The sequence below is a fragment of the Musca vetustissima genome, unplaced genomic scaffold (genome assembly GCF_032173495.1).
Source record: "Musca vetustissima isolate MV318-11 ecotype Yass unplaced genomic scaffold, APGP_CSIRO_Mvet_v1 utg30915, whole genome shotgun sequence".
Taxonomy (NCBI): Eukaryota; Metazoa; Arthropoda; class Insecta; order Diptera; family Muscidae; genus Musca; species Musca vetustissima.
This window is the reverse complement of record NW_026884294.1, coordinates 28042-54267: the sequence shown is the minus strand read 5'-3', so window position 1 is coordinate 54267 and position 26226 is coordinate 28042. Positions and strand designations below refer to the sequence as shown.

Below are 26226 nucleotides of genomic sequence, written 5' to 3'. Positions count from 1 at the left end.
ACCACCACCCCCACCACCATGCGGGTTATTAGCAGACGACGTTGTGGGGTTATTGGCAGCTGCTGCCGCCACTGCGGCCGCAGTTAAACACCCCACCCCCTATACTAGAGATGACAGTGGTGGCCGGGGTGGGCTGTTGTTGCGTGCTGCCGCAGCGGCATAATACTGCATGGCATGGGCATGATGAGGTGGTGGTGGTGGCACAAAACCGGATGTGGTGCCATCGTGGTACAACACTGGCACCCTCACCAAACGTTGGGCAGCATGGGCCATATTGGCCATGTTGGCAGCCTCCAGCTCTGCGGCCAATTGACGTTTCCATTTATTGCGGCGATTTTGAAACCAAATTTTCACCTGAGTCTCGGTGAGGCGTAACGAGGCAGCCAAACCGGCTCTTTCCGAGGAGCTTAGATAACGTTTCAAATCGAAGGTGGATTCCAGTTGAAAGACCTGGGCCCTTGAGAAGACGGTGCGTGTTTTCTTTTTGCGTTTATTTTGATTTGAGTCTCCCTGAGGCGAGGAGCCATCGGAGGGGCCATCGGTGCCGTCATCTTCCTCAATGATTTCCTCACCCTCATCATCGGATTCATTGGAGCTGGTGGGTAGTAGATAGCTGGAATTGGAGTGGGAGGAATGATGAGAAAGTAGTGCGCCGCCGTTGAGATTAACACCACCACCACTGGAGCTGGTGGGTGTTGTGGCCTGATGGGGTTGTTGTGACAAGTGGTGGTGATGATGAGAGTTGTGCTGCGAGTATGGGGAGGGTGATTTGTTGCCATTGTTGTTGTTAGTGTTGTTGCTGTTGGCCATGGAGCCGCCACCGCCATTCATTTGTGGCGAGGGTGGTGAGGAGTGATTTTCTGTGGTATTGGTGGAAGAGCTATCTGCAAAGAGAGAAAGAAAACAAAAGAGAGAGAAAATGTTAATAAATTTGTTTAATAATCACAGCAGAGATTTTATGACAATTGTCACAAAATAAAAATGAGAGAGAGAAAGGAAATGGGAGTGAGAGAAAAGCTCTATGGCGCATACTCCCTTTTGGAGTGTTCCTAATGGTGTAAAAGAGAGGAAGTTTGTTCCCCTCTCTTTAAAATAGTTTTGTATGCCACAAATTTGTTAAAATACAACCCCCCTCCCCTGTTAGCTAACCATAATAATTGCTATCTATTTGTAATGCTTTTTCTAAAATGGCGTTTAACTTCAAATCTGTTTGGTGGCCACCGTTCGTGTCACCACCATCACAAAGGACCTATTATGGATTTAAACATTTTTTTGTTGTTTGTTTTTACAATAAAACCGCTTGACTTTTTTAGGTTACATTGTGAAACAAAGGGTATTGCGAACATTTGAAAAAAAAAAACAAAAAAAATTCCATAAAAAATACCATTACCTACATTTTATTTATTTTTCGCATAGACATTTGCTTATAAACGTTTTTCGTTTAGGTTTTTTTTCTTGTAATCTTTTTCTTAGTCTGCTAAAGGAATTTCCCAACCGTTTTCTTTTTCTATGGTTTCTTTTAAGTGTTAAAAGAATTTCTTTTTGGTAGCAAAAAAGAAAATCTACAGCTTTTTCTTAAAGAAGCACAAAAAAACTTGGTCTCGTGTCCAAGAAAATTCCAAACATTCCATGGCTAATGTCTAATCACCAATTTCAAATATGTAACTAAGCCAGAAATTCAATTGGCCAACATGCAGGCATGCAATGTTGTTCGACCATTCTCCACCCCACCCTACCCCTTCTTCTTCCACCACTCGACACATGTTGTTCACTAGTTTTTCAATTAAAATAGCTAAAACAATTTGTACAAATAGTTTCATTAAAGGTATTAAATATCAAAAACGGTTTAAATAATGCCATGCCATACAACAGACGACTGAAATTCCAATGCAGCAAGCTTCCCTCCCATACATCCACATCTCCCCTTTCCCCTACACCTCCATATCAAAAACATCCACTTATCGTTTATCCCCTGGAAAATTTTAGCAATGCATTTTCACACACACACACATATGCATAACTAAAATGTAATTGTTTACAGGAGTAAAGCCACTCAATGCAATTGTAAGTGTATGCTGATTCTTTGTGTGCAATTTCGAATGAGTATGTATATGTGTTGGTACATGTGTGTATGTGTCTGTATTTAAGCCTATTTAATTGGCCTCTTGCATTAAGTCGCTAACTAAATTGCAATTGAATTTGATCATGTAAATTGGCCTTAAGCAAATATACCTAACACCCTGCTCTCATCTATACACACACATGCATACATATTTACACCCACATGCTCCCCACTTTACATACCTCTACCCTTTCATTACATTGTAAATGCCGTTTTAAGTGAAATTCCATGGATGACAAACAAACTATGTGACAGAATGTTTTAATACCCTAGGAATTTGCTGAATTGACTGCATTACACCAAAACGAAACTAAAATTCTTTAAGAATGAGGAAAATGTTATGACAAAGTGACAATTGCAACAAATTCGATAATAGCTGCAACAACAATAGATTAAGAATTAATTGAATTGCAAAAACAACAAAAAATAGTGATACTTAAAACTTAAATTGCATTGCGTGTTCAGGAATTAACTGCGGAAAAGGGGAGAGATTGGATATCGAAATAAATTGAAACGGAGGTACATCGGGTTGAGGACCTCTGAGTGGATTTTTCAGTCTAATATACACTATTATAGTGATTTAATTATAAGGGTTTTCCAATGCAGAATTGTATTTAAAAATGCTCTCAGATTTTTTTTTTTTAATTTGTAGCTCTCATAGAGTGTGAAACCTCAAGTGGGTATTAATACAAGTTGACAATCTCCCAAATAAAGCATGTGTCTATTTAATGCAAAGAAAGTTTGAGGAAGAACGCAGAACTTCAAAATACGTTTATAAAATCGTCGCAGAGAGAGTTGGGTTGTTGCGGTACGAATTAGTACAAATAAACTATTCGGCAAATGGAACAATCGGTACTTGGTTCGATTCTTCAGATTATCTAGTTCCTATTGCTTTTGCCCTTAGTTTTTGGTTTCGTTCATCCAGCTCCCTTTTAATCCAATCGTGCATCAGGATCTTCCAGTTCTTTGACTGTATTTACTGGCGTCCACCAATTAACGAATGAACAAACAGGAACTATGGAACTTAATAAATGACATAGTTCTTTTTGCGAAGCGAAGAGAAAAATATCGAACTCCTTCAACCAATAAACTCTAGTTACCGGCAATAAAACAGCCATTGACAACTCAATGAAAGTTGTTCGAAAAAACTCTCCTCGAAGAATATGTTGACATGTTTCTTCGACAAAGGTCGTCATATGACGAATAATCCGTAGGACAATCCCTTCTACACCATTATTTGTTTACCTGCAATCTACGAAGAAATTCGAAATATGAACTAGAGAATACAAATAATTGTATACAATGCCAAAGCGAGTTCGACCTGAGGCAGGGTAGTAGATGACAGACCAAACCGTGAAACAGCTCCGGCTGTTGTTGTATGCCTTTTTATTATGTCAAAGCATTCAGAAGCCATGTTTTGGGGATACTTTGGGATGGTAAAATCTATAAATCGTGCTTTGAAAGATCAGAATAATACCAGTTAACACAAAAACTCAAGCAGACCGACAGATCTTCAAGAAAATCGTGTGGTTGGTAATTGAGTCTCTGAAATGCATGAAAATGATTCGGAATTCCATCGAAAAATCATCTTCATTCTAATGAGGCTCATTTAAAGCTGAGGATCTGTGTCAATAAGCAAAATTATTCAATCTGGTGTTCTCAAAATCCGAATTTATTGTTGAGAAGCTTCTTCATCCCCGAAGTGTGACAGTTTTGAATATAAACTGTGAAGTTGCAGGAAGAGGTTATTAAGAATTTTGTTTGTAATTTTTTAGTATGATATTGATCTGGACATCGTTCTACCCAAGCACGGGAACTATTGCTTTTTACGGGAAGACGTGTAGTCTCTGAATGAGATGATCACAAGAGGCCACCAAAATGTTGCAATTGAGACTTTATATGTGGGTGCACATATATATATATTATATATATATATATACAAATATTATATATACATATATATATATATATATATATATCTAGGATTTTCATTGGGTCATTCTTATTGGTCCATGATCAGTTATCGGTTCCGATAAAATGATTTCGTTATTTGAGGATTTCAGAAATATTCTTCAATCGATTTTGCTATAATACAATATTCTGACCCAAAAATTTTAAATATCGGCATTTCTCTGGGAATGACTTCCACAAAAGGTCCAGCCCATTTAAAGGTATTTTGATGGCGCTAACTTCGGGTTAAAGGTTAAAATTACAAGGTAGATGTAATTTGGTATTTGGGGACTTCATTGGGTGAACAACATAAAACAATGTTTCTAGATAGCCCCCACACAGATATCACCCGTAATTTTCGGTATTTCGTTTTTTCCAGGGAACCTTTAACTTTCGCGATATTTCAATGTCCTCTCATATAAAAGTTCCCATAGATTTTAGGTATTTTGAATTTTCACCACATAGTGGAGGGTATAAAAAGTTCGACGCGTCTGAACTTAACATCGTTTTTTTACTTTGAAATAATTTCCATAAAATGGTATTAGCAAATTTTGTTCTGAAAATTATATTGAAAATTCGATATCCAACAAATTATTATAAATTATTTGAAATTCTTGTCATTCCCCTAGCCAACAAGGAACCAAATTCCATTCTTTCTTTTATAATTATTAATTAGTGTAATTATATTACTTATAATCAACTTACCATGTGTGGGACTGTGAAAAGGCATACGTTGTGGTGCCCAGGGCCAGCCGGGTGGACATAGAGCGGCATAGCGACCGGCCAATGCACCCCATTGTGATATGAAACCCAATCTGTAAAGAAACCACGAAGAAAGAACAAATCAATAAAACAAATTTCTATTAATAAGGATAGAAGCCCATAAGGAAATCCTTTTGAAGGAAGAAAATAAAAGGCCAAACTTTTATGGCAGCAAAAAGGGTAATTCTATATTTTGTTGCTGCTGTTTATCGTTGTTGTTTTATTTTTGGCAGAAGTGATAATAAGAAAGATTTGCAACAGCTGTTAAATATTTAAGAGATTTACACACATTTTCATAATAGCGTATACAAGCACACACATATAACTAATTGGAATATATGTGCGTATGAATTCCACTCCCAAAGAGGAAAAACTACCCTCTTTGAAAAATAAATGGATTTAATAAAGGTATGTTCAATAAGAGTGTATTTCTGAGTGTGTGTGTGTATTCATATGATATGTATAATATTTCTATATACAGATTTATCTTTTTTATGTACATTATTGTTGTTGTATTTATAAATCTGTAAGAATAACATCTTCATGTTTCCTTCTTCCTCAATTCTTTTCTTTTCAGCGTAATACTATATGTAGTTGTATCGCAAAAGCCTATATATATATGAGCATGTGTATGTGAAAGGGGTTGTACCACCACAACAACAGCAACAACGAAAAAACCCCAAAGAACTTTTCACAACAGGTAAATCTTTTGTTATGTTATGATTCTTCCTTACCGTTACGTGGCATTTTATTTGATGTTTAAGATGTTTTAGGGGTTGTTTTCGTCCTTTTTTGTGTGTTAGTTGTAGTCCCAAGAACCACACCAACAATTTCTTAATTCCCAAATTTCTTATACTCTTACATCCGTTTAGAAGCAAATGATGAAGGGAAAGTTTGTTTTTTGGTGTTGTTACTTTTTTTCTTGCTTCTACTTGACTTAATAAAGCACTTAAGTGATTTTCCTCTTTTATTTTGAGCTACCAACATCCCCTCTCCTCCCCCACCCTCAATATAATGCTACTCTGCAATGACTTCCATTGAACAATGAACAAAGAAAGTTAAATATTAAGATGTTTAATGGATGATTAGGTTGTGAGAGAGTGAGTATACAAACAGGTTTTCTGGTATGGGGGAGGGTGGTGAAAGGTGAGGGGGAATTAGTTGTTAAGAGATTTTATATAGATGGTATCTTCTATAGCCCTTGTCTGGGGGTAGATGTTAAGATTTATTTAATAGGCATCGTTTTACTTTTTTTCGTCGTGTAATACTCACATACACACACAGACAGGTAATTTGGATTGGAGGTCAAAGGTTATTCGTTCCTTTGATGATGATGATTTAATGCCATTTGGCAAAGGAGTGGAGGTTGGGAGAGAAGATTTTTATGTTCCTGTCTGAGGATAAATATTGTCTGCAAAAATATTTCTTAAGCTTTTGAAAAGTCTATACATAAAATAGGTCATTTAAAATTATAAATAATTTTATATAAAGATTTTTTATCGTTTTAAATTTTAAGAATTCGGAATATTGTAAAAGATAGACATAAAAGGTGGAAAATTATTTTTCATAAATAAGAAAAATATGGGCTCAAGGTCTATCAATATTTGTTTAAAGAATAGTTTTTGAAGATTCACTAGAAAGTTCGAATTTTTGAAAAAAAAATAGAAGCGAAAAATGTTTTCATAATATTTTGCCTTTTAGAAGGTCTAATGGAATCAATCATGAAAAATATTGAAAAAATTCACACTTAAAATCCCTGAAAGTTTTCTTTAAATCTACGCCTTTTAAAAATATTTTTATAAAATGCAGGCTTATAAAAGGCCTCTAAAAAATCCGTGCCTTTGAAAAAAATATTTTTTTTTATAAAAGAACTTTAATATTTAATATTTTTTTATAAAAGGACAATATGCGAAACGCGTCGCATAATGGTGGGTACGTAGGTTCTTCTCCAGGCTTTCCATTTCATTGCAAAACTTAGATCATCAAGCTCGACTCGAAAGAGTATCAATAATCACTTAAAATTACTTTCAAATGATCACTGCCCTTACAAGGCAAAATTCAAATAACAAAAAAAATTATAAAAGAACGATAAAAATATAATATTTTTTTTTAAAAACTTCCGCTTTGATACTTCCTGCAAAAATATTTTTTTAAATCATCGCTTAAATAGTCTCAAAAAAATTTTTATAAACATCAGTAGTCCTGAAAAAAATATGTATTTTTTTAAAGGTCACTTTTTGAATAATCCTTGAAATATATTTTTTCAAATCCCAAATCTTTGAATATTTCCTGAAATATATTTTGATAAAAATCATCGCTTAAATACTCCCGAAAAATATTTTTTATAAACTCCACGCTTTCAAACATATTGCTCTTGAAACGTATTTAAAAAAAATGTAAGCCTTCAGTAGTCCCGAAATATATTTTTTTTTTTTGTTTTCTAAAAAAGGCCACTTTTTGAATAATCCTCGAAATATATTTTTTAAACAAATTAATGCTTTGAAAACTCCCCGAAAAATATATTTGTAAAAATTCACGCCTTCAAAGTCCTGGAATAAAATATTTTTTGTAATATCCTTGAAAAAAATATTCTTGAAATAGTCATTGAAAAAAAAATTTATAAAAATCCAATATTCTTTAAAAAATATACGCCTCGATTACTTTAAAAAATATTTTTTCAACACTATAAACGCGTGGAATTTTTAATAAATATTCTTTAAAAAGTCCACGCTTCGAATATTCTTAAAAATATACTTTAAAAAGTCCACGCCTCGAATATTCTTAAAAATATACTTTAAAAAGTCCATGCTTCGAATATTCTAAAAAATATGCTTTAAAAAGTCCACGCCTCGAATATTCTTAAAAATATACTTTAAAAAGTCCACGCCTCGAATAGTCCTTGAAAAAATATTTCCTAAAAAGTGCACGCCTCGATTAGTCCTTGAAAAATATCCGTTAAAAACTCCACGCCTCGAATAGTCCTTGAAAAAATATTCTTTAAAACTTCCACGCCTCGAATAGTCCTTGAAAAAAATATTCTTTAAAAAAATCCACACCCTCCTTGAAAAAATATTCCACGCCTTGGAGAATCCTTAAAAAAAGATTCTTTAAAACTTCCAGGTCTCGAATAGTCCTTGAAAACATATTCTTTAAAAAAATCCACACCCTCTTTGAAAAAATATTCCACGCCTTAGAGAATCCTTAATAAAAGATTCTTTAAGAAATCCACGCCTTAGAGAGTCCTTAAAAAAATCTTTAAAACTACACGCCTCGAATTTTCTGTTTCCCTTGTCTGAACTGTTTATGAACTTTAATCTTTAACATTGGACTACTACATTTCGTATTATCATAATCCTAACTAAACTCCAGGATTTATTCGTAAAAGACAACAAAATTAATATGTTACCACATACGATATTGGGCATGTGAAACTCAAAACTATTTCTGGTAAAGAAACAATTAGAAAAAATTAAAAAAAATAGCTGTATTTCCCACAACCTCTTGCTTGGGTGTCATTTAGAAATGCGAGCAGGACACATTTTTAACACAACTTATTAAGAAGAAAAGCAAACGTATTTTGTTGTGGGAACCCTTTCCCACCCCCGCCAAAAAAATGACCCCATTTAAAATCCTCAAAAAATATTTAAAACGTTTCAAATTCCAACTAAAAAAATTATAGCTTTCACACATGTTTTACATTTCTGCTGCTTTTTTCTTTCCTTGTTTTTCTGCAATTCTTCAATCCCCCAAATGGGGGGCTAGTTGAAATATAAACAACTTAGAATTCTAGACTAGTGTTCATTAACCTTTTTTTTTTTGTTCTGGTCATATATATACATACAAAAAAGGCAGAAAAAAGACTAAACCTTTTAGTGACTGTTATAGAGGGCCGTAAAGGTATTTGTGTGTAAACTGAGCTAAGTGCTCAAGTGACTGTGATTTAGTTAGTTATTTGTAGCAGGCTGAGAACGGCCGACCCTTCAATCACCAATACCTCAGTGCATTCAATTTTCAACACCTTCCTTCCCCCACTTCGTATTTTTGCAATTTTAAACATTTATATTAAGTTTTGCTTTTGGTCATTCTTGGCGATGACATTAACACCTTCAATCTGACCTGTTTTGTCGGTCGAGCAATTGCCACCATGGTCATGGTCTTGTTATTGTTGTTTACATAGATTATTTATAAGTGGGCATTTAATTCCATTGTGTTTATATATAACAACACAACAGATATTAAAATCAATAATTTCTTTATTAAATAAATACAATCAATCAAATGCTGTTGAAATGAAATCATGGAAAATTTGAAATTGTCATGGGCTGCTGTTGTGTGTTTGAGTCTCATTGCAAATTATTTCGTTTTGTTGCTTGTCTTGTAAGGTTTCTTTTGTTTTCTTCTTATTTTCATATTTTTTTCCACCATTCATAAGTCCCACAATTTGTGAAAAAAATGTCAGTATTTGCAAAAAACCCACATCTATTTCTGTTTCTTCACTTAAATTATAGTTAAGCTTTTTGTGGTTTGTGAAGAATCAATTAGCCAACAAAATTGGTTGTTTCCAATGAAATGAACGTTTTGTTTTTCTTCTTCGTCTTTTTTGGTTTCTTATTAAGTATGGTGAAGCCACGAGAGAGAGAGAGAGCAACTAAAAAAATTGTAAAACCTTTAAAATTGTATACTAATTGTTGTGGTGGTTGTTAAAACGCTTATGTTTTGGCTATTTGTTTTTAAGATTTCTTGATAGAAAAAATACGATTTTTTTCTTGTGACACATTAACAAAATGCTTTTGGTGTTTACAAAATGTCCATTGCATTTTGAATTGGGTTTTGGGTATATATAAAAATAATGCGGTATTTATTACTAAATATGGCCAAAGAGGATAACAGAGTTTTAACACAAATATTATTTATGATAAAGTCATCATATTTAAATAAGTGCATATTTACACCATTTACAAATCAAGCTGCTCGAAAATATTGAAACATTTTCTTTTTAATACATGCTTCAGAAATAATGAAGAAAAAATTAGGAACATAAATTTAACAAGTCTAATACTCCGTTTTTTCCTTGGAAAACAATAATTCGTGCTTCTAATTGATCTTGATGTTTATTTTTAAAAAAAATTCTATACCCGTCTCTTTTTTTCGAAACCAAGCTTCTCATAAATAAGTACTATTTTATAATACGTTTTTATAAACTTGATAATTTTTAAAAGTCAATCCAACTGAAAAATAACTTTGATATACTCTTCAAAAATAAATCTGCAAGGAAAGTAGTAAAGTCGGACTAGGCCGACTATATGACGGACGAAAATATATATGGGAGCTATATATAAATCTGACCCGATTTTCTCGAAACTTGACAAACATCATTCTAGACCTAATTCAATACGCTGTGCAAAATTTTTTGCAAATCGAGATTTTGGTGCCCCATTTACCTTAAATCGGACGAAAATATATGTGGGTGATATATCTAAATCTCACCCGATTTTCTCCAAATTTGACACACATCATTCCAGCCTCAATTCAGTACACTATGCAAAATTTCGCGCAAATCGAATTATATATATAGGGACTTTGGTGCCCCATTTACCTTAAATCGGACGAAAAAATATATGGGAGCTATATATAAATCTGAACCGATTTTCTCGAAACTTGACACACATCATTCTAGCCTTAATTCAGTACCCTATGCTAAATTTCGTTCAAATCGAAAGTTATGTAGGGACTTTGGTGCCCCATTTACCTTACATCGGACGAAAATATATGTGGGAGCTATATCTAAATCAGACCCGATTTTCTTAAATTTCAATAGGGTTCGTCCTTGGGCCAAATAAGTGACTTGTGCCAAATTTCATCCAAATCGGATCATAAATGCGACCTGCACTTTGTTTACACTTTAACATGGAACGGACGGACATGCATAAATCGACTCAGAAAATGATTTTATGCATATTCTCAGAAGGAACCATGTGTCTATCTCGTTTCCTTTTACCTGTTACAAACATATGCACGAACACCACAGTGTGGTAAAGGGTATAAAAATTCATGTCCTTATAGAGGCGTGAATTTTTAAAAATATTTTTTTCAAGGACTATGCAAGGAGTGGATTGTGTAAGGAATATTTTTTCAAGGCCTATAAGAGGCGTGGATTTTGTAAAGAATATTTTTCACGGCCTATAAGAGGCGTGGATTTTGTAAAGAATATTTTTCACGGCCTATAAGAGGCGTGGATTTTTTAGAAATAATTTTTTCAAGGCCTATAAGAGGCGTGGATTTTTTAGAAATAATTTTTCAAGGCCTATAAGAGGTGTGGATTTTTCAAGGCCTATAAGAGGCGTGGATTTTTTAAAGAATATTTTTTCAAGGCCTATAAGAGGCGTGGATTTTTTAAAGAATATTTTTTCAAGGCCTATAAGAGGCGTGGATTTTTTAAAGAATATTTTTTCAAGGCCTATAAGAGGCGTGGATTTTTTAGAAATAATTTTTTCAAGGACTATTCAAACAATATTCGTTACTCACTGAGAGAAAAATATTACACACTCTCGAAATTTTGTTATCAAAACAAAATTTGTATTTTAATCCCATCTCTCCCCCCGACCACAATAAGTCCCTAATAAATATAATTATTTTAACAGAGATTAGTAAAATAAATCCTCTCAAAATATTTGTAATTTTCGAACAACAACAAAGCAAACCCAAAACAACCTAAATGAACACCACCTATCTATCACCACCACCACGAATACCCAAACAAAAGTCCGTAGGATCTATTCTGAAGTGTTGTACTCTCTAACCTTTACAGCTTGTTGTTATAATACCGAGTATTACAACTATATTTGTAAATGAAGAAAAAACAACAACAACAACAAAAAAAAATCTCATCAAAGACTTTTGATGGCATATTTTGTTATTTGTGTATGATGTAAGTGGCATTCTGGTTACACTTCAAACAATAAGGGAATCAACAACTCGAAAAATGTGTGCACTAATCTTTGCAGATTTTTTTTGTTGTTGTTGCAGAACGCTTCTTTGTGGCACGCACGCATAACTCAACACAAATGCTCAACATGAGACTGCGTAAGCAATCAATCAACCGCATCACATACATACCTAGCTAGCTAGCCGGCAGGGTATTCATTGAAAAATGTGGACCTCTACAATGAGAGTTCGAGAAGTACTTTTCTGCTACCCAAATGAAAATCCCCGCTTAAACTAGAAAGCAAATGAATTGAAATGCCTGCGAATTATGATGAATCTTACAAGTAAAACGCATTGCGGCGTAACATTTTACCGCATGCACGCACACCAGCACACTCACTCACACACAAAGTACCCGGCATGCAAATTGTTTAGGGGTTATTAACCCAAACCCCCCAGCAAATGTTTCGGGGCAAATTTATACTGGCCATCCACCATTGGGAATCATATGGTTGAGTGGATACCCTCGAAGAGTGTGTATGTGTGAGTCACAGTGTGTGTGTGTGCGAGTGATTTAAATATGATTTTGTAAAATGATGGTAGTACTTACAAGTAATAACCAAACCATGGTAAATTGTTTGATATCGGTATTTCAATATTTTGCTACTTTGTGGTTTTCTCAAGTGTTTGGCCAGCTTGACTGCTAGTGTGAAGCGACCCCCATAGATGTCGGCTGTGGCTGTGAGTGAGTTGATGCGTAAGAGCACTTCAACAAATGCCTTGAGCCTATTGATTTTTCATTCTCTTCTGTGTTTCATTGTAATATTTTAAAATGAAAAGGTAATTAGCAGGATGGAAAGAAATATTGCCGTAAAAACTCAAAAGTTGGCAACCGAGGAAAAAAATCCACTGAAACACCCGAGATGTCATAACACCTGGAAAATGAATGATGTTTGGGGTAATACCTTTTTAAGGGCGTATGTCAAAACAGGGTGCTATATGCAAAGACAAATTCTATCCCTCTATGAATCAGGAATGTCAAATTGGATCCACTACGGAGGGAAAATGCAGCTAAAACCTTTAACATACAGAAAACAGGACATGGACCAATGTCCAAGAACCGGGATCGGGATTGGAGCCACTACGGTGGGAAAATGCAGTTAAACCTTCCAAATACAGAAAACCGGACATGGACCAATGCCCAAGAACCGGGATCGGCAAATCTTTGTTTTGACATTTTTTCTTTTATTTTACAAAAATTATTCGATTCCTATGCCGAACTTGTATGATCGCAATAGGGGTTGATTATAAAATTTTAACATTTGTTTATCAAATTTATAGAATTTTCAATGAGGGTAGGAATCTACATTCACATTTAAATCAGCATATGTTAATCTCTTAATGTAATCCCTACTCAGGAGTCTTCTTACCTTCATTGATAATCTCTAATTGTAATCCCTAAATAAATCTGTTATCAAATTTTAATCTGCTTATAAAATTTATTTGTTGTTGATTTTTTCTCTTCTAATTTGATTAACTGTCATAATCCATTTAATGTTTGCCCCAAAATAAAACCAACATTTATATGAATTAAATTCATTACCCAAAATTAGCTACAATTATTCCAGAGATTATCCTTCATCATAAATCAGGAAACAAGACCTAAGGCTAGGCATAGGCATTTAGGACAAAACAAAAACGTACCTTAATTTTTTCTTTCTGACATCAAAACAACAAATTACAATACTTGATGACGATGATGACAACATGTTTTTCTGTCCAAAACAAAAACCTCAAAAAACATGACGGGATAGGAGGACAAACAAATGCCTGAGGAAAGGACTTTTGAAGGAAAACAAAAAAAGACAAGGAGCAAAAAAAGTTAAAAGACACTGATTTTGACTCATCACTTAATATTCTTCCACAAACATTTCTTTCCTTCTATAACTCCCATTCTGGTTAATTTGAAAGAAGGAAACAAAAAAGCAGGCAGGTCCTTTAACATTTTTATGTAAAACAAGAAATAGCAAAAAACCAACAACAACGCAAAATAATGTCCCCAACAGACGCCATTGGATACCTTTACAGCAACATCCTTCCCCCCACCCATATTACTTTTTCTTTCCTACTCCATGATGAAACCTCCTGCAAAAAGGAAATAAAATTACAGCAACCACATTTCCGCCGCCACAAAATGACACTTTGAATGGCTAGCTGACAACAAATGAAGTGAAACGTTTAGGTGAGTTTTTCGCTAAAGTTATAGATGGCGTCAGAAGAAGACTTCACTAGGGTTTAGGATTTCTGTTGTTGTTTTTGTTTCTATTTTTCCATAGCCTTAGGCATGGTGTTAAAATATTTATTACAACTTGCAAATGAAATAAGTGCTGACAATTAGGTAAATGATTTGGGTGGGTGACTAAATGACAGAATGGAGACAAGGGTCTCGAAAGGTTATATTTTCCACGGAATGTGATAATTAAAACAATTTGTAGAAAGTAATGTTAATTTAATGCCTAAAACCACAGTGATAAATTCACGAGATGAAGAATATGCTGATTAGGGGAATTTTGTAAAAAAGGAAATGTATCAAACTTAAAAAATTGGATACGTTTTTTACAGATTTCCTCATAAAATTTTCAAGTTATTACAAATTGTTGCGTTAATATTCTAAACTAGAGTCATTCCTCATTCACTTCTATGTTATTATATTACTATATATGCCTATTATTCAAAACAAAATTGCCTTAAAAATGTTTACGGAATGAAATTTAAACACTGGGTAAATGCAACACCTTCAACTTTTTTCCGATATCTCTGGAATTCGTTTAAATACTCTATATTACAATACATATATTTTTTTAAATATTTGATCTTCCTCATCCAAAATCAATTTATTTGCTTAATATAGACCTATTATTTTCAAAGTTGTAGCCTTCAAAAACAACCACTCAAAAAAAACTCAAAGTAATGGAAATTTCTAGTATGCGACATCTTTTGGCAATAACTCTTAAATTTAAACAGCCACCTCAATTTAACTCATGAGATTTTTAAAGAACATATTATGATCTTATAGAATAAATTTATTTTATTTAGATATCTCTATTATATTAAAAGTTATGAACTCTGAAATACGATTACACAAAAAATATTAATAATTTCCAAATTGAGATACTTGCAATTTTTTCCGATATCTCGGTAATTCGATGAGATGTTTTCAAAAAACTTGAGCATGTATTAAAGAACTGATAATACTCTTCCGAAATTAGGTTGTTTTATCAATATATACCTATTATTTTAGAAGTTAATGACTCCAAAAAATGCTACGCAAGAAGTGCCATCTATTGGAAATTTGAGGTATGTGACATATTTTGGCTATAACTCTTGAACTTGAACAGCGACCTCAATTTAACTTATATTTTTGGAGAACATATCTATATTTATTCAAGCAAAATTTATTTCATTTAAATATCCCTATTACATTAGAAGTTATGACCTCCGAAATAAGGTTACGCAAAAAATCTTACAATTTTCAAAATTGAGTTACCTGTACATTTTTTCCGATATCTCGGGAATTTGATTAGATGTTTTATAAAATATGAAATATATTCTACAGAACCTACTTTCCTCTTGCAAAAAAAAGTTATTTTATGAAAATACCCCTATTATTTCAAATGTTATGGCTACCACAAAACGACTACAGGAGAAATGCCATCTATTGGAAATTTTTGGTATATGACATGTTTTGGCTATAACTCATGAACTTGAACAGTTACATCAATTTAACTCACGATACTTTTGAAGAACATATATTCCTCTATTCATTTCAATTTATTTCATTTAATTATCTATGTTATGTTAGAAGTTACGACCTCTGAAATACGGTTACGCAAAAAAATATTAAAATATTGAAATTTTCGTCACATGTAAACTTTTTCCCGTAACTCGGGAATTTGGTCAGTCGTTTTATAAGAAATGGGATACGTTTTACAGAGCAGATATTTCTCTTTTAAAATCAACTTATTTGATGAATATATTTTCATTATTTGAAATGTTATGGTCTCCACAAAACGACTACCCAAGAAATGCCATCTATAGGAAATTTGTGGTACATGATATATTTTGGCTATAACTCTTGAATTTGAACAGCTACATCAATTTAACTTATGAGACTTTTGAAGAACATATTTACCTCTATTCAACTAAATTTAATTCATTCAAATATCATTATTATACTCGATGTTATGACCTCAGAAGTAAGGTTACGCAAGAAATATCGACATTTTCAAAAATGAGTTACTTGTAATTTTTTTCCGATATCTTACGATTCGTCAAATTTTTGCGATAGCTGGAAAATTTTATTAAGCTACTTCATACATATAGACCAATTATTTTAAAAGTTAGAGCACCCGAAACATGAACACGCAAGAAATTTGAAATATTAGAAATTTAATAAATATTTTTTTTTAATTTTTGGTGATAACTCAGAAATTTGAAAAGATACATGAACATAATATGTGACAACTATGAAGCGCACTTATTAATATTTCATATGAAATTAATTTCAATAATATGGATGAAGTATTACTGAAGTTATGGCCTCATAAATGTGGTTACGCAAAAATGTTTTGAAGGTAGGAGAATGGAGTAATGTGTAATTTTTTCCGATATTTTGGAATCTGATAAGGTATATTAAAGTATTTTGAATTATTTTTAAATAACTGATATTCCTTTTGTAATCGTATTTTATTTCAGGTAAATAGACTTATTATATCAAAAGCTATGACCTCTAAAAACAAAATACGCAAGAATTTCCCAAAATTGAAATTTCTTGATATTTTATATTATTTGCGGATAACTCTGGAACTAGATCAGATACCTTGTTTTAACTTACGAACATGTTGAAGATAGTGTATTTCTCTTTGAAATTAAATTTATTTCATAAATATATTGTCAATATATCAGAAGTTATGGCTTCGAAATAAAGTTACCCAAGATATATATAAATTACAGAAACTTCAGTACTAGTACATTTTATCCGATATCTCTGGAACTTGTTTAGATATTTGGAAATAAATGCCACAAATTATGAAAATTTGATTGTTTACTTTTAAAGTAATTCGATTTTAAAGAATTTATTTTCAGTATTTCAACCTCCATGGTGAATTTAAATTGATTACTCAAAAAATATTATGAGTTTTAGAAATCGGATATTTCAACATTTTATATAATCTCTGGTAATTGGTTAGATATATGAAAATAAAAATAATGCATAAGATAGATCACATATTCTTCATTTCAAATCTAATTAATTTTAATACATTTACTTTTATTTATTTTCAATAAATTACAAATACGTTTGAAGTAATGTACATCGATTCGTTTGGTATATCTTTGGACCTTGATTAGATATATTCATATAAATGAATTAAAATAGGAAAATAATTTTTGTAAACCCATTAACGAAAGCCAATTTGTATGACCAAGTAATAAACTTGTGTCCAGGTGGTATTGAAGTTAATTTTTCTCCATAGGTTCCTTAAAAAAGATGTAACGTATTTTGTTTACCTTTGATGCCCAAACTGTCACAATTGTATTTAAAGCATTTCTCCCGTCTGTCGATCTAAACATTTAATTTCATTTGTCTACATTATCATAATTCGTAATTAAGCAGAAAAATTCTCAAAATAACAAATATTTTTATGAAAATATTTTTATAACCAAACCCAAAATGAAAAATATTATTCAAACATTAATCATTTTTTGTTTCAAAACGGAGAAAGGGCGTGTGTGTGTATTTACATTGGCATTTGAATATGACTTTAATAATAAAAAAGGAAAGTTGGTTCAAATAATTAAACGATTACTCAACGACTTTGTTGGTACGATTAAATTAATCATTAATATTCATTCAAACCTCCCTTTGGAATTTCAAAGTCATTACACTTCTTTTTAAATTTGAAGGTGGTGTTTTTTTTCCAAAAAAAGAAGTTATTTATTTTCGGTAGATATTTCAAAATGATAAATATATCAGAGGGTTAAGCACACGTCAACTAAAGCGCCAATTTAAGTCAAACAACACAAAAGAAATGAAATGTCCTTTTTTGTGTTAAGAGGAGAGAGAAAGGGAAGCCTTAATATATTTTATTACATAGGCACGAGCCAAACGCGGGAGGATCTGCTGTGTTTTTATCTTGATGGCTTCTTTTGTGTCGGGCTGAGCGCCTGCGTGTGTGCTCACGACAATGCTGACTATGAATGACTGAAGTGGAGTGTACATCACTTTAGCACTTGCCAGATCCTTATCTACCCACCACAGGGGTTTCAACAACAGTCAACACAATAAGTTGCGCGCTGACTGACTGGCTGGCTGCCTGGTTGGCTTAGTTATCTCTGATGAGTTAAAGCTAATACAATGAAAATGATCATTATTAAAGGAATATACAAGGTTAACAATGAATTAACAGAAAAAACGGATATAGGGTGTAGCTATTTAAGCCAGTTTTATTTGGTTTTTTTATATATACAAATGCCCTTAAAATGAAATGGCTTTTGTATGCAAGGTAATTTGATCTTTGATTAAAAGAAGCAATATGTTTTAATTTGAACTGTTTATAAGGGGAGGTTAACTAAATAAATAACTGAACTACTTAATATGACCTCTAAAATTGGAAATACGTTTAAGGTAATTGTTTGGAGGTGGGTGGGTTTTTTTTTCTTGTCAATAAAATCAATTGCAACAAAAAACACCCACTTCAATTGCTCTAGATTGGTATTCAAATGACCGCTTGTTCTTTTTTTGCTCGCAAAATATTTAACATATTGCCTGTAACAGCTGTTAATAAAATTCGATTTATTGGTAATTTAATATCTTATCCTGGCAAGCTGTTTGATTTGTTCTTCTCTAGCTACCCTCTCAATTGAATGGTCTTTTATTGAGTAATTATTTGTTTTTATTACAAATCCTTTGAATATCTTCAAGTGCTAAATTATAAATAGGTTATCCTTTATTTTATTCCTTGGAAGAAGTGCCCCGATATAACTTCATAAGACCTTGGACCAAAATTAAAGAATTAACCCTTGACCTTAGATCTAAAATTTCATAACAAAAAAATTTTGGAAGGCTCCGACCCTCCTTAAAATCAACGAAATTTGGAAGATATAATTTTTATATAATTTTGAAGACTCTTCAAGTGGTATAAATCAATTTGCCTTATAATAATATAAACAAATGACCGAATTTGTTCGGGAGGCCACGTAATATTATTTATATTATGTTAATTATTTTCAATCAAATTTTGCAATTAATAAAGACATTATAACGCGAGGGATACAATCAAATAGCTTCGGATTTTAAGATTTAAGATTATTTGTTGACGTGCAATCCTAGCACTACCCATTCTAAAATTTTTCATAAAAAATATATATTTTTCTGCAAACACCCAATAATGTGTTTAAATTCTACTTAACGAACGAACAGCTTCATGGTATTCATATGCGCATACATATGTGCACACATATATATATATATATATATATATATCACTCTATATGTAAAATCACAACCATATTTGTATGCATTTAATCCCTTTTGATAGATAAGATTATAACAATTTATATATATTTCCTCTTATTCCCTTTTCCACAACATTGCTACTGTTGTTGTTGCTGGCATGTCATCATGTAACATGCAACCGTTTTCAAATGTAACAGGGATTTCATTCACATGGCAGCAAAAAATTCACAAATCGCCGAACAAGGATAACAGAAAAGGCAAACGTTTGCCATCATCAGCAAATGGGATAATTCCGAAGCTGCCATGCATTTTGCATCCGGCATGAAAATGTGTTGATGTGTGGCGCGAAATTAGATTGTAATTAAATGCTTTTAATTCATTATTACTGTTGTTGTTGTTGTTGTCATTATGAACTTTTATCTCTTGATTAATAGAAATGAACAAATTTATAACAACAGAAAAAAATCCAGCTCATTCACACTCCCTCTTTTATGGTTCGACTATCTACACGGGACGGCAATCACCACCACAAACAAAACAATGAAAACAACAAATCTCTGCTAAATGTCTGTCTGTTTAGTCCTTAAGTCCTTAACTCCTATTTGCAGGGTGAAAAATAAAATTCTGAACGGAGAGTTACCCTACCAAGTTTTAGCCACTGCTTGAATGAAGGTTTGTTTTTGTTGTCCGCTTGCGTTTTTATTACTGGCTTTAGTTTTTAAATCTCTTTTACCAAAATGTCTGCAGTTTGACAAATATTCCACAAACAACAACTGCAAAATTTTGTACATATTTTTTCTCGTCTTCCTATTCTTCATCTACTATTTTTCCAGTTACATAAAAAAAGTTCTCAAATTTCATTTTTTTTCATAAAATTTTATTACGTCGTCTATGTCTATAGAATGGGTTTGCCTGAACATATTTTTTTTAGGGGTTAGTATTTGAAATGTGATGGCTTTTAAGGATTCACTGTGATGGACTCGTCTCGTTATTAGATAACTGATTTTCGGACAACAAATGGTCAATTTTCTTTCGTTCGTTCAGTGGAAAAATTATGTAATTAATATAATAGCCCAAACGTTTGCCTGATAAGAAATCTCTGGGTTTGCATAGAACGTGGAACGTGTGCTTGGGGAATTGATGCATCATTAACTGAGAGATTTAATGGGAATAGAATTTGTTAGTGATTTGTTGCAATAATTCCAAGATTTATCTTGGACAGAGATCTTGTTACTGGGAATAGATTGTTGCATTTGAATTGAAAATCTGGGAATGGGGGAAAAACACCCACAAAAAGGACATATGTTTAGAGTCAGTCTTTATAAAGAATAAAATCTAAAGGGTTGACATTTTCAAAAAAAAAAAATTAATAAAAAAGATAAATTTTTATGTTTTTGCAAAATAGTCAGGCTTAATCCCAGTTTGTTGTTTTTATAAAAAACAACTATTTATTAGTGGGGAATGTATGGCATTGTCCGCCGAGGGGTAAGGCAGGGAAGACTATAGTTTCGGATCTCGCCACTGATCCTCATCAGTTCCCTTAGTTTTTTGTTGGGATATTCTCCCCAGAAGCTATTAATAGCTTCTTTACAAAAAACCTTTCAAACCCAAATGTCTCTTGTGACAATTCGAAGTTCTTACGTTACCAGCGATACGACCCCAATGAGAAGTTCGTTTCGTTGGCGCCTGACTTCGTGGTCAACAAGGCATTTACAGACAACTACAATACATTTCCCACTGCTATGTGTCGTCACTTTGTGACGAATGCACATAACGTTGTTGTTGGCATTGCTAGTTAAAGCAATAAACCAAACAGTATGACCGTGCCTCGTCTACAACTTCAGTAGTGTTTGGCGGGTTATTTGGGATACCATTTGTATTTTGTTTTTGCAAAATAGTCAGGCTTAATCCCAGTTTGTTGTTTTTATAAAAAACAACTATTTATTAGTGGGGAATGTATGGCATTGTCCGCCGAGGGGTAAGGCAGGGAAGACTATAGTTTCGGATCTCGCCACTGATCCTCATCAGTTCCCTTAGTTTTTTGTTGGGATATTCTCCCCAGAAGCTATTAATAGCTTCTTTACAAAAAACCTTTCAAACCCAAATGTCTCTTGTGACAATTCGAAGTTCTTACGTTACCAGCGATACGACCCCAATGAGAAGTTCGTTTCGTTGGCGCCTGACTTCGTGGTCAACAAGGCATTTACAGACAACTACAATACATTTCCCACTGCTATGTGTCGTCACTTTGTGACGAATGCACATAACGTTGTTGTTGGCATTGCTAGTTAAAGCAATAAACCAAACAGTATGACCGTGCCTCGTCTACAACTTCAGTAGTGTTTGGCGGGTTATTTGGGATACCATTTGTATTTTGTTTTTGCAAAATAGTCAGGCTTAATCCCAGTTTGTTGTTTTTATAAAAAACAACTATTTATTAGTGGGGAATGTATGGCATTGTCCGCCGAGGGGTAAGGCAGGGAAGACTATAGTTTCGGATCTCGCCACTGATCCTCATCAGTTCCCTTAGTTTTTTGTTGGGATATTCTCCCCAGAAGCTATTAATAGCTTCTTTACAAAAAACCTTTCAAACCCAAATGTCTCTTGTGACAATTCGAAGTTCTTACGTTACCAGCGATACGACCCCAATGAGAAGTTCGTTTCGTTGGCGCCTGACTTCGTGGTCAACAAGGCATTTACAGACAACTACAATACATTTCCCACTGCTATGTGTCGTCACTTTGTGACGAATGCACATAACGTTGTTGTTGGCATTGCTAGTTAAAGCAATAAACCAAACAGTATGACCGTGCCTCGTCTACAACTTCACTAATAAATAGTTGTTTTTTATAAAAACAAATAACCCGCCATTTTGCAAAAACAAAATACAAATGGTATCCCAAATAACCCGCCAAACACTACTGAAGTTGTAGACGAGGCACGGTCATACTGTTTGGTTTATTGCTTTAACTAGCAATGCCAACAACAACGTTATGTGCATTCGTCACAAAGTGACGACACATAGCAGTGGGAAATGTATTGTAGTTGTCTGTAAATGCCTTGTTGACCACGAAGTCAGGCGCCAACGAAACGAACTTCTCATTGGGGTCGTATCGCTGGTAACGTAAGAACTTCGAATTGTCACAAGAGACATTTGGGTTTGAAAGGTTTTTTGTAAAGAAGCTATTAATAGCTTCTGGGGAGAATATCCCAACAAAAAACTAAGGGAACTGATGAGGATCAGTGGCGAGATCCGAAACTATAGTCTTCCCTGCCTTACCCCTCGGCGGACAATGCCATACATTCCCCACTAATAAATAGTTGTTTTTTATAAAAACAACAAACTGGGATTAAGCCTGACTATTTTGCAAAAACAAAATACAAATGGTATCCCAAATAACCCGCCAAACACTACTGAAGTTGTAGACGAGGCACGGTCATACTGTTTGGTTTATTGCTTTAACTAGCAATGCCAACAACAACGTTATGTGCATTCGTCACAAAGTGACGACACATAGCAGTGGGAAATGTATTGTAGTTGTCTGTAAATGCCTTGTTGACCACGAAGTCAGGCGCCAACGAAACGAACTTCTCATTGGGGTCGTATCGCTGGTAACGTAAGAACTTCGAATTGTCACAAGAGACATTTGGGTTTGAAAGGTTTTTTGTAAAGAAGCTATTAATAGCTTCTGGGGAGAATATCCCAACAAAAAACTAAGGGAACTGATGAGGATCAGTGGCGAGATCCGAAACTATAGTCTTCCCTGCCTTACCCCTCGGCGGACAATGCCATACATTCCCCACTAATAAATAGTTGTTTTTTATAAAAACAACAAACTGGGATTAAGCCTGACTATTTTGCAAAAACAAAATACAAATGGTATCCCAAATAACCCGCCAAACACTACTGATAAATTTTTATAATATTAAAAAAATCGCCATAATATATTTCTGAGCTTTGAGGGGCTGCTAAGAGGATATTCATTTATTTAAAATTGGATATATATTTATAATATTGACCATATGGTCACACTCATAATACGATCAATAAATCATCTAAAAAACCTGTACCCGAGCAGTGCTAGTGTGAACATACGGCCACAGTCCAAAAATTGATCCTGTCGATTATCCTGATAAGAAAAAAGGACACAAATCAATTTTTTGAATTCAGTGGCCCACAATCTAGAGACACTGAAAGTTTCGAAAATTTGAATTTTTCCTTTTTTTTTTTGAAATATTTGTCCCTAGGCAATTTTTTCAATTCAGATTCGGATTTAATTAAACTGAAAAAACTATGGATTTAAAAAACATATTCGGAACCATTAAATTGCATTGATCTCAAATTAATTCATTCGTTTAGAGATATTCAATTTTGACTCCATTCTATAATCTGGATTTAAATAGCGAGGGATTGTCACATTTATGACAACGAAAAGTTGGAGCCCAAACAAAAATCAGATCTTTTAAATTTGAAAAAAATGATCCAAATTGTGGATTTGAAAAAATCTGAAATGGAGGTTTGCATCCATTTAGGGATCATGTATCTATGTCCTGTGGTCAGATGTCTAGGTGCCGAAAATGAATTGTAACAAATGAGACAGAAATAAAACAAAACTCAAATTCGCTCATATAAATATTTTTGCATAATATGTGTCCGGATAAAACGGAAATATCATTTAAATTGACTCAGAATTGAGTTTTTTTTAATTTAGAAATATCAAACGAAGCTTGGAACACTTAGTCACTCAAGGCCTAAATACTGCTACATTGAATGTTGATCTGTTTAGGTTCTGAACACAAAAAAATCAGTAGGGAAAAATTAAGGAATTCGTTTTTTCTGAGATCCAATATACGAATAGAATTCTCTACAGACTTGAAATTGAACAAATGTGTAGGAAAAGTATTTCTGAATTGCAGAAAAATATAAAATCGAAAAGACCTTATAACGGATCTGAGCCAATTTTATTTCTGAAATGTAATTTCAACATGACATATTCTGGTAAAAATTTACGCAGGATAATCTGCTTAAAAACATTTCACGATATTTTACTTCGAAGAAAATTTCCCTATCCCCTGACATTGCGAAAAAATAATATCTCAATCAGATCGGCCGAAAAATCGTGCGAACAAATCATATAGGAGCTATATCGGCCTGCAAAAAGTGAACCCAGAACATTTTTTTCAGGGGGATTTTCTAATCACTAAGTGAATGTGAATTTCATGTTAAAAATTCCTCTGAAAAAGGTTATATGCCTTACAATTAAGGGAACTAAAGCTTGGGTCATTATTATTGAAATCGGATTGAAATAATTTATTTTTGGGATGAGAACACATTGTATATTGAACAATTTTGCAGGACGATTTACTATTCACTGTGAAATTGTACATGAAGATTAAAAACTATTAGGAATTATAACCAAAAGGTGTGGAAATTCAGAAAAATCTGCGTTCACGGGATCACAAATAACTTATCAATTCATTTCTCAAAATTATTTCAAACCTCGACACCCTAATACCTCATCGTCCGAATTTAAATTACCCACAAATTGTGCTTTAATTTTAAAATAATTTTATTTCAATAAAATTGTTGTTAAAATTCAGTTTCGAAAGCGTGTCTATTTGCAGGTTTCTAAAATTCGGTTATGGAGCCAAGATTTTCACACCATTTTTAGGCTATGATCGAAGCCGAGCTCAAAATTCGATTAAGGTTTATTAATCACTTCAAAAGATGAGAAAACAATGGACGATTTATAGAAGAATCGTAATAAGGTTCCAAACATTCCATAAATTCAAATATTTTTAAGATAATTTTCAAATTCAAAAATAACCCAATCATTTTTTACAGGTCTTTAAATAAATTTATTTATTATTATTTTCTGTAGAATTAGAAATTCAATTAGATTTTTTTCACCAATTAATAAAAACTTATCTGTTTTATAAATAAATATGGAGGCTTCTATAAAAAAGTCAAATCTATTTTAATCCATAAATTCTTACATTAACCTTCATTTACTTTCAATCTAACTGAACTGAATTTATTTTTAAATTTTTTTAATAATGTTCCCCCCCCAACTTACCTTGACAACATGGCAGCATCCTGTGGTCCACCGGCACCGACAGTGGCCGGCGGTAATTGAGGTATGGGAGTTATTAAATTTGAACCGTTCTTTTTCGTCGGTTCATTACGGCTAAGAATCGATGAAATTGAGAAGCTGGTAAAACCATTACCCGATGTAACTTTACCATTTGCGGCGGCGGCAGCCGCTCCGCCACCCGACGGTTGATCACTACCAACACTGTTATCACCATTTGCCGTATTATTGTTATTTAACATTTTACTATTATTGTTGTTGTTATTGTTATTTTGTGATTCCTCTGTTGTTGTGGATTCCGGGGATTTTGGAGCACCATGGGCCGCCAGTGAGGGTGGTGTTGGACTTAAACGATCAACACCATTATTATTATTAGCGGCCGATGAAGAAGCAGCCGCCGCTGCGGCAAAATGCGAAACAACCGTCGGTGTCACTGCGGCAGGATGTTGTAATAAATGTTGATGTGCCGGATGTGTGAGATGGCCAAAACTGGCATGCAAGGCATGATGTAAGGAGACTGGATGATGATGACCGGCATTTAGAGAATTCAAATGATGTTGCAAATGATGATGTAGGACTGTTGGTGGTACGGCAGTGGCCATTGTGGTGGTGCTGCTGCTGGTGGGGCTACTCTGATGCAGATGATGAACGGGGGGCTGGTGATAATTGTGTTGCGAAGAGGTAGGTGTACCGGCTGCCGAGGTGGGGGTGTGCATGGAATTGGGTGTAGAGGCACCGGGTGAACGGGCCGGCGATGTGGAGCGTAGCGGTGATTCACGGCCCTCCTGGCCACAGCCCATGGGACTGGGTTCAGGACTGGAGACCACGCTGATATCGACGTCGTGTTCCGAGGAAGACAT

At 33.7% G+C, this 26226-nt stretch overlaps 2 protein-coding genes across 2 annotated transcripts in view; both read right to left on the bottom strand.

The window, feature by feature from the left end:
• Window positions 1-20, bottom strand: part of LOC133331283 (transcription factor mef2A-like) — a gene marked incomplete at its 3' end in the record, with an annotated part of 50073 nt that extends 50053 nt beyond the window's left edge. The window contains exon 1 of the mRNA XM_061539683.1: window positions 15-20. Coding sequence (XP_061395667.1) covers window positions 15-20 — 6 coding nt within the window. The remainder of the gene's footprint in view (window positions 1-14) is intronic.
• On the bottom strand, window positions 16-26226 carry LOC133331282 (homeobox protein Hmx). The gene is made up of 3 exons (XM_061539682.1): window positions 25352-26226; window positions 4778-4887; window positions 16-884 (listed from the first exon to the last, which is right to left on the bottom strand). The coding sequence occupies exons 1-3, from the start codon at window positions 26224-26226 to the stop codon at window positions 100-102; spliced, it is 1770 nt and encodes a 589-aa protein (XP_061395666.1). The 3' UTR covers window positions 16-99.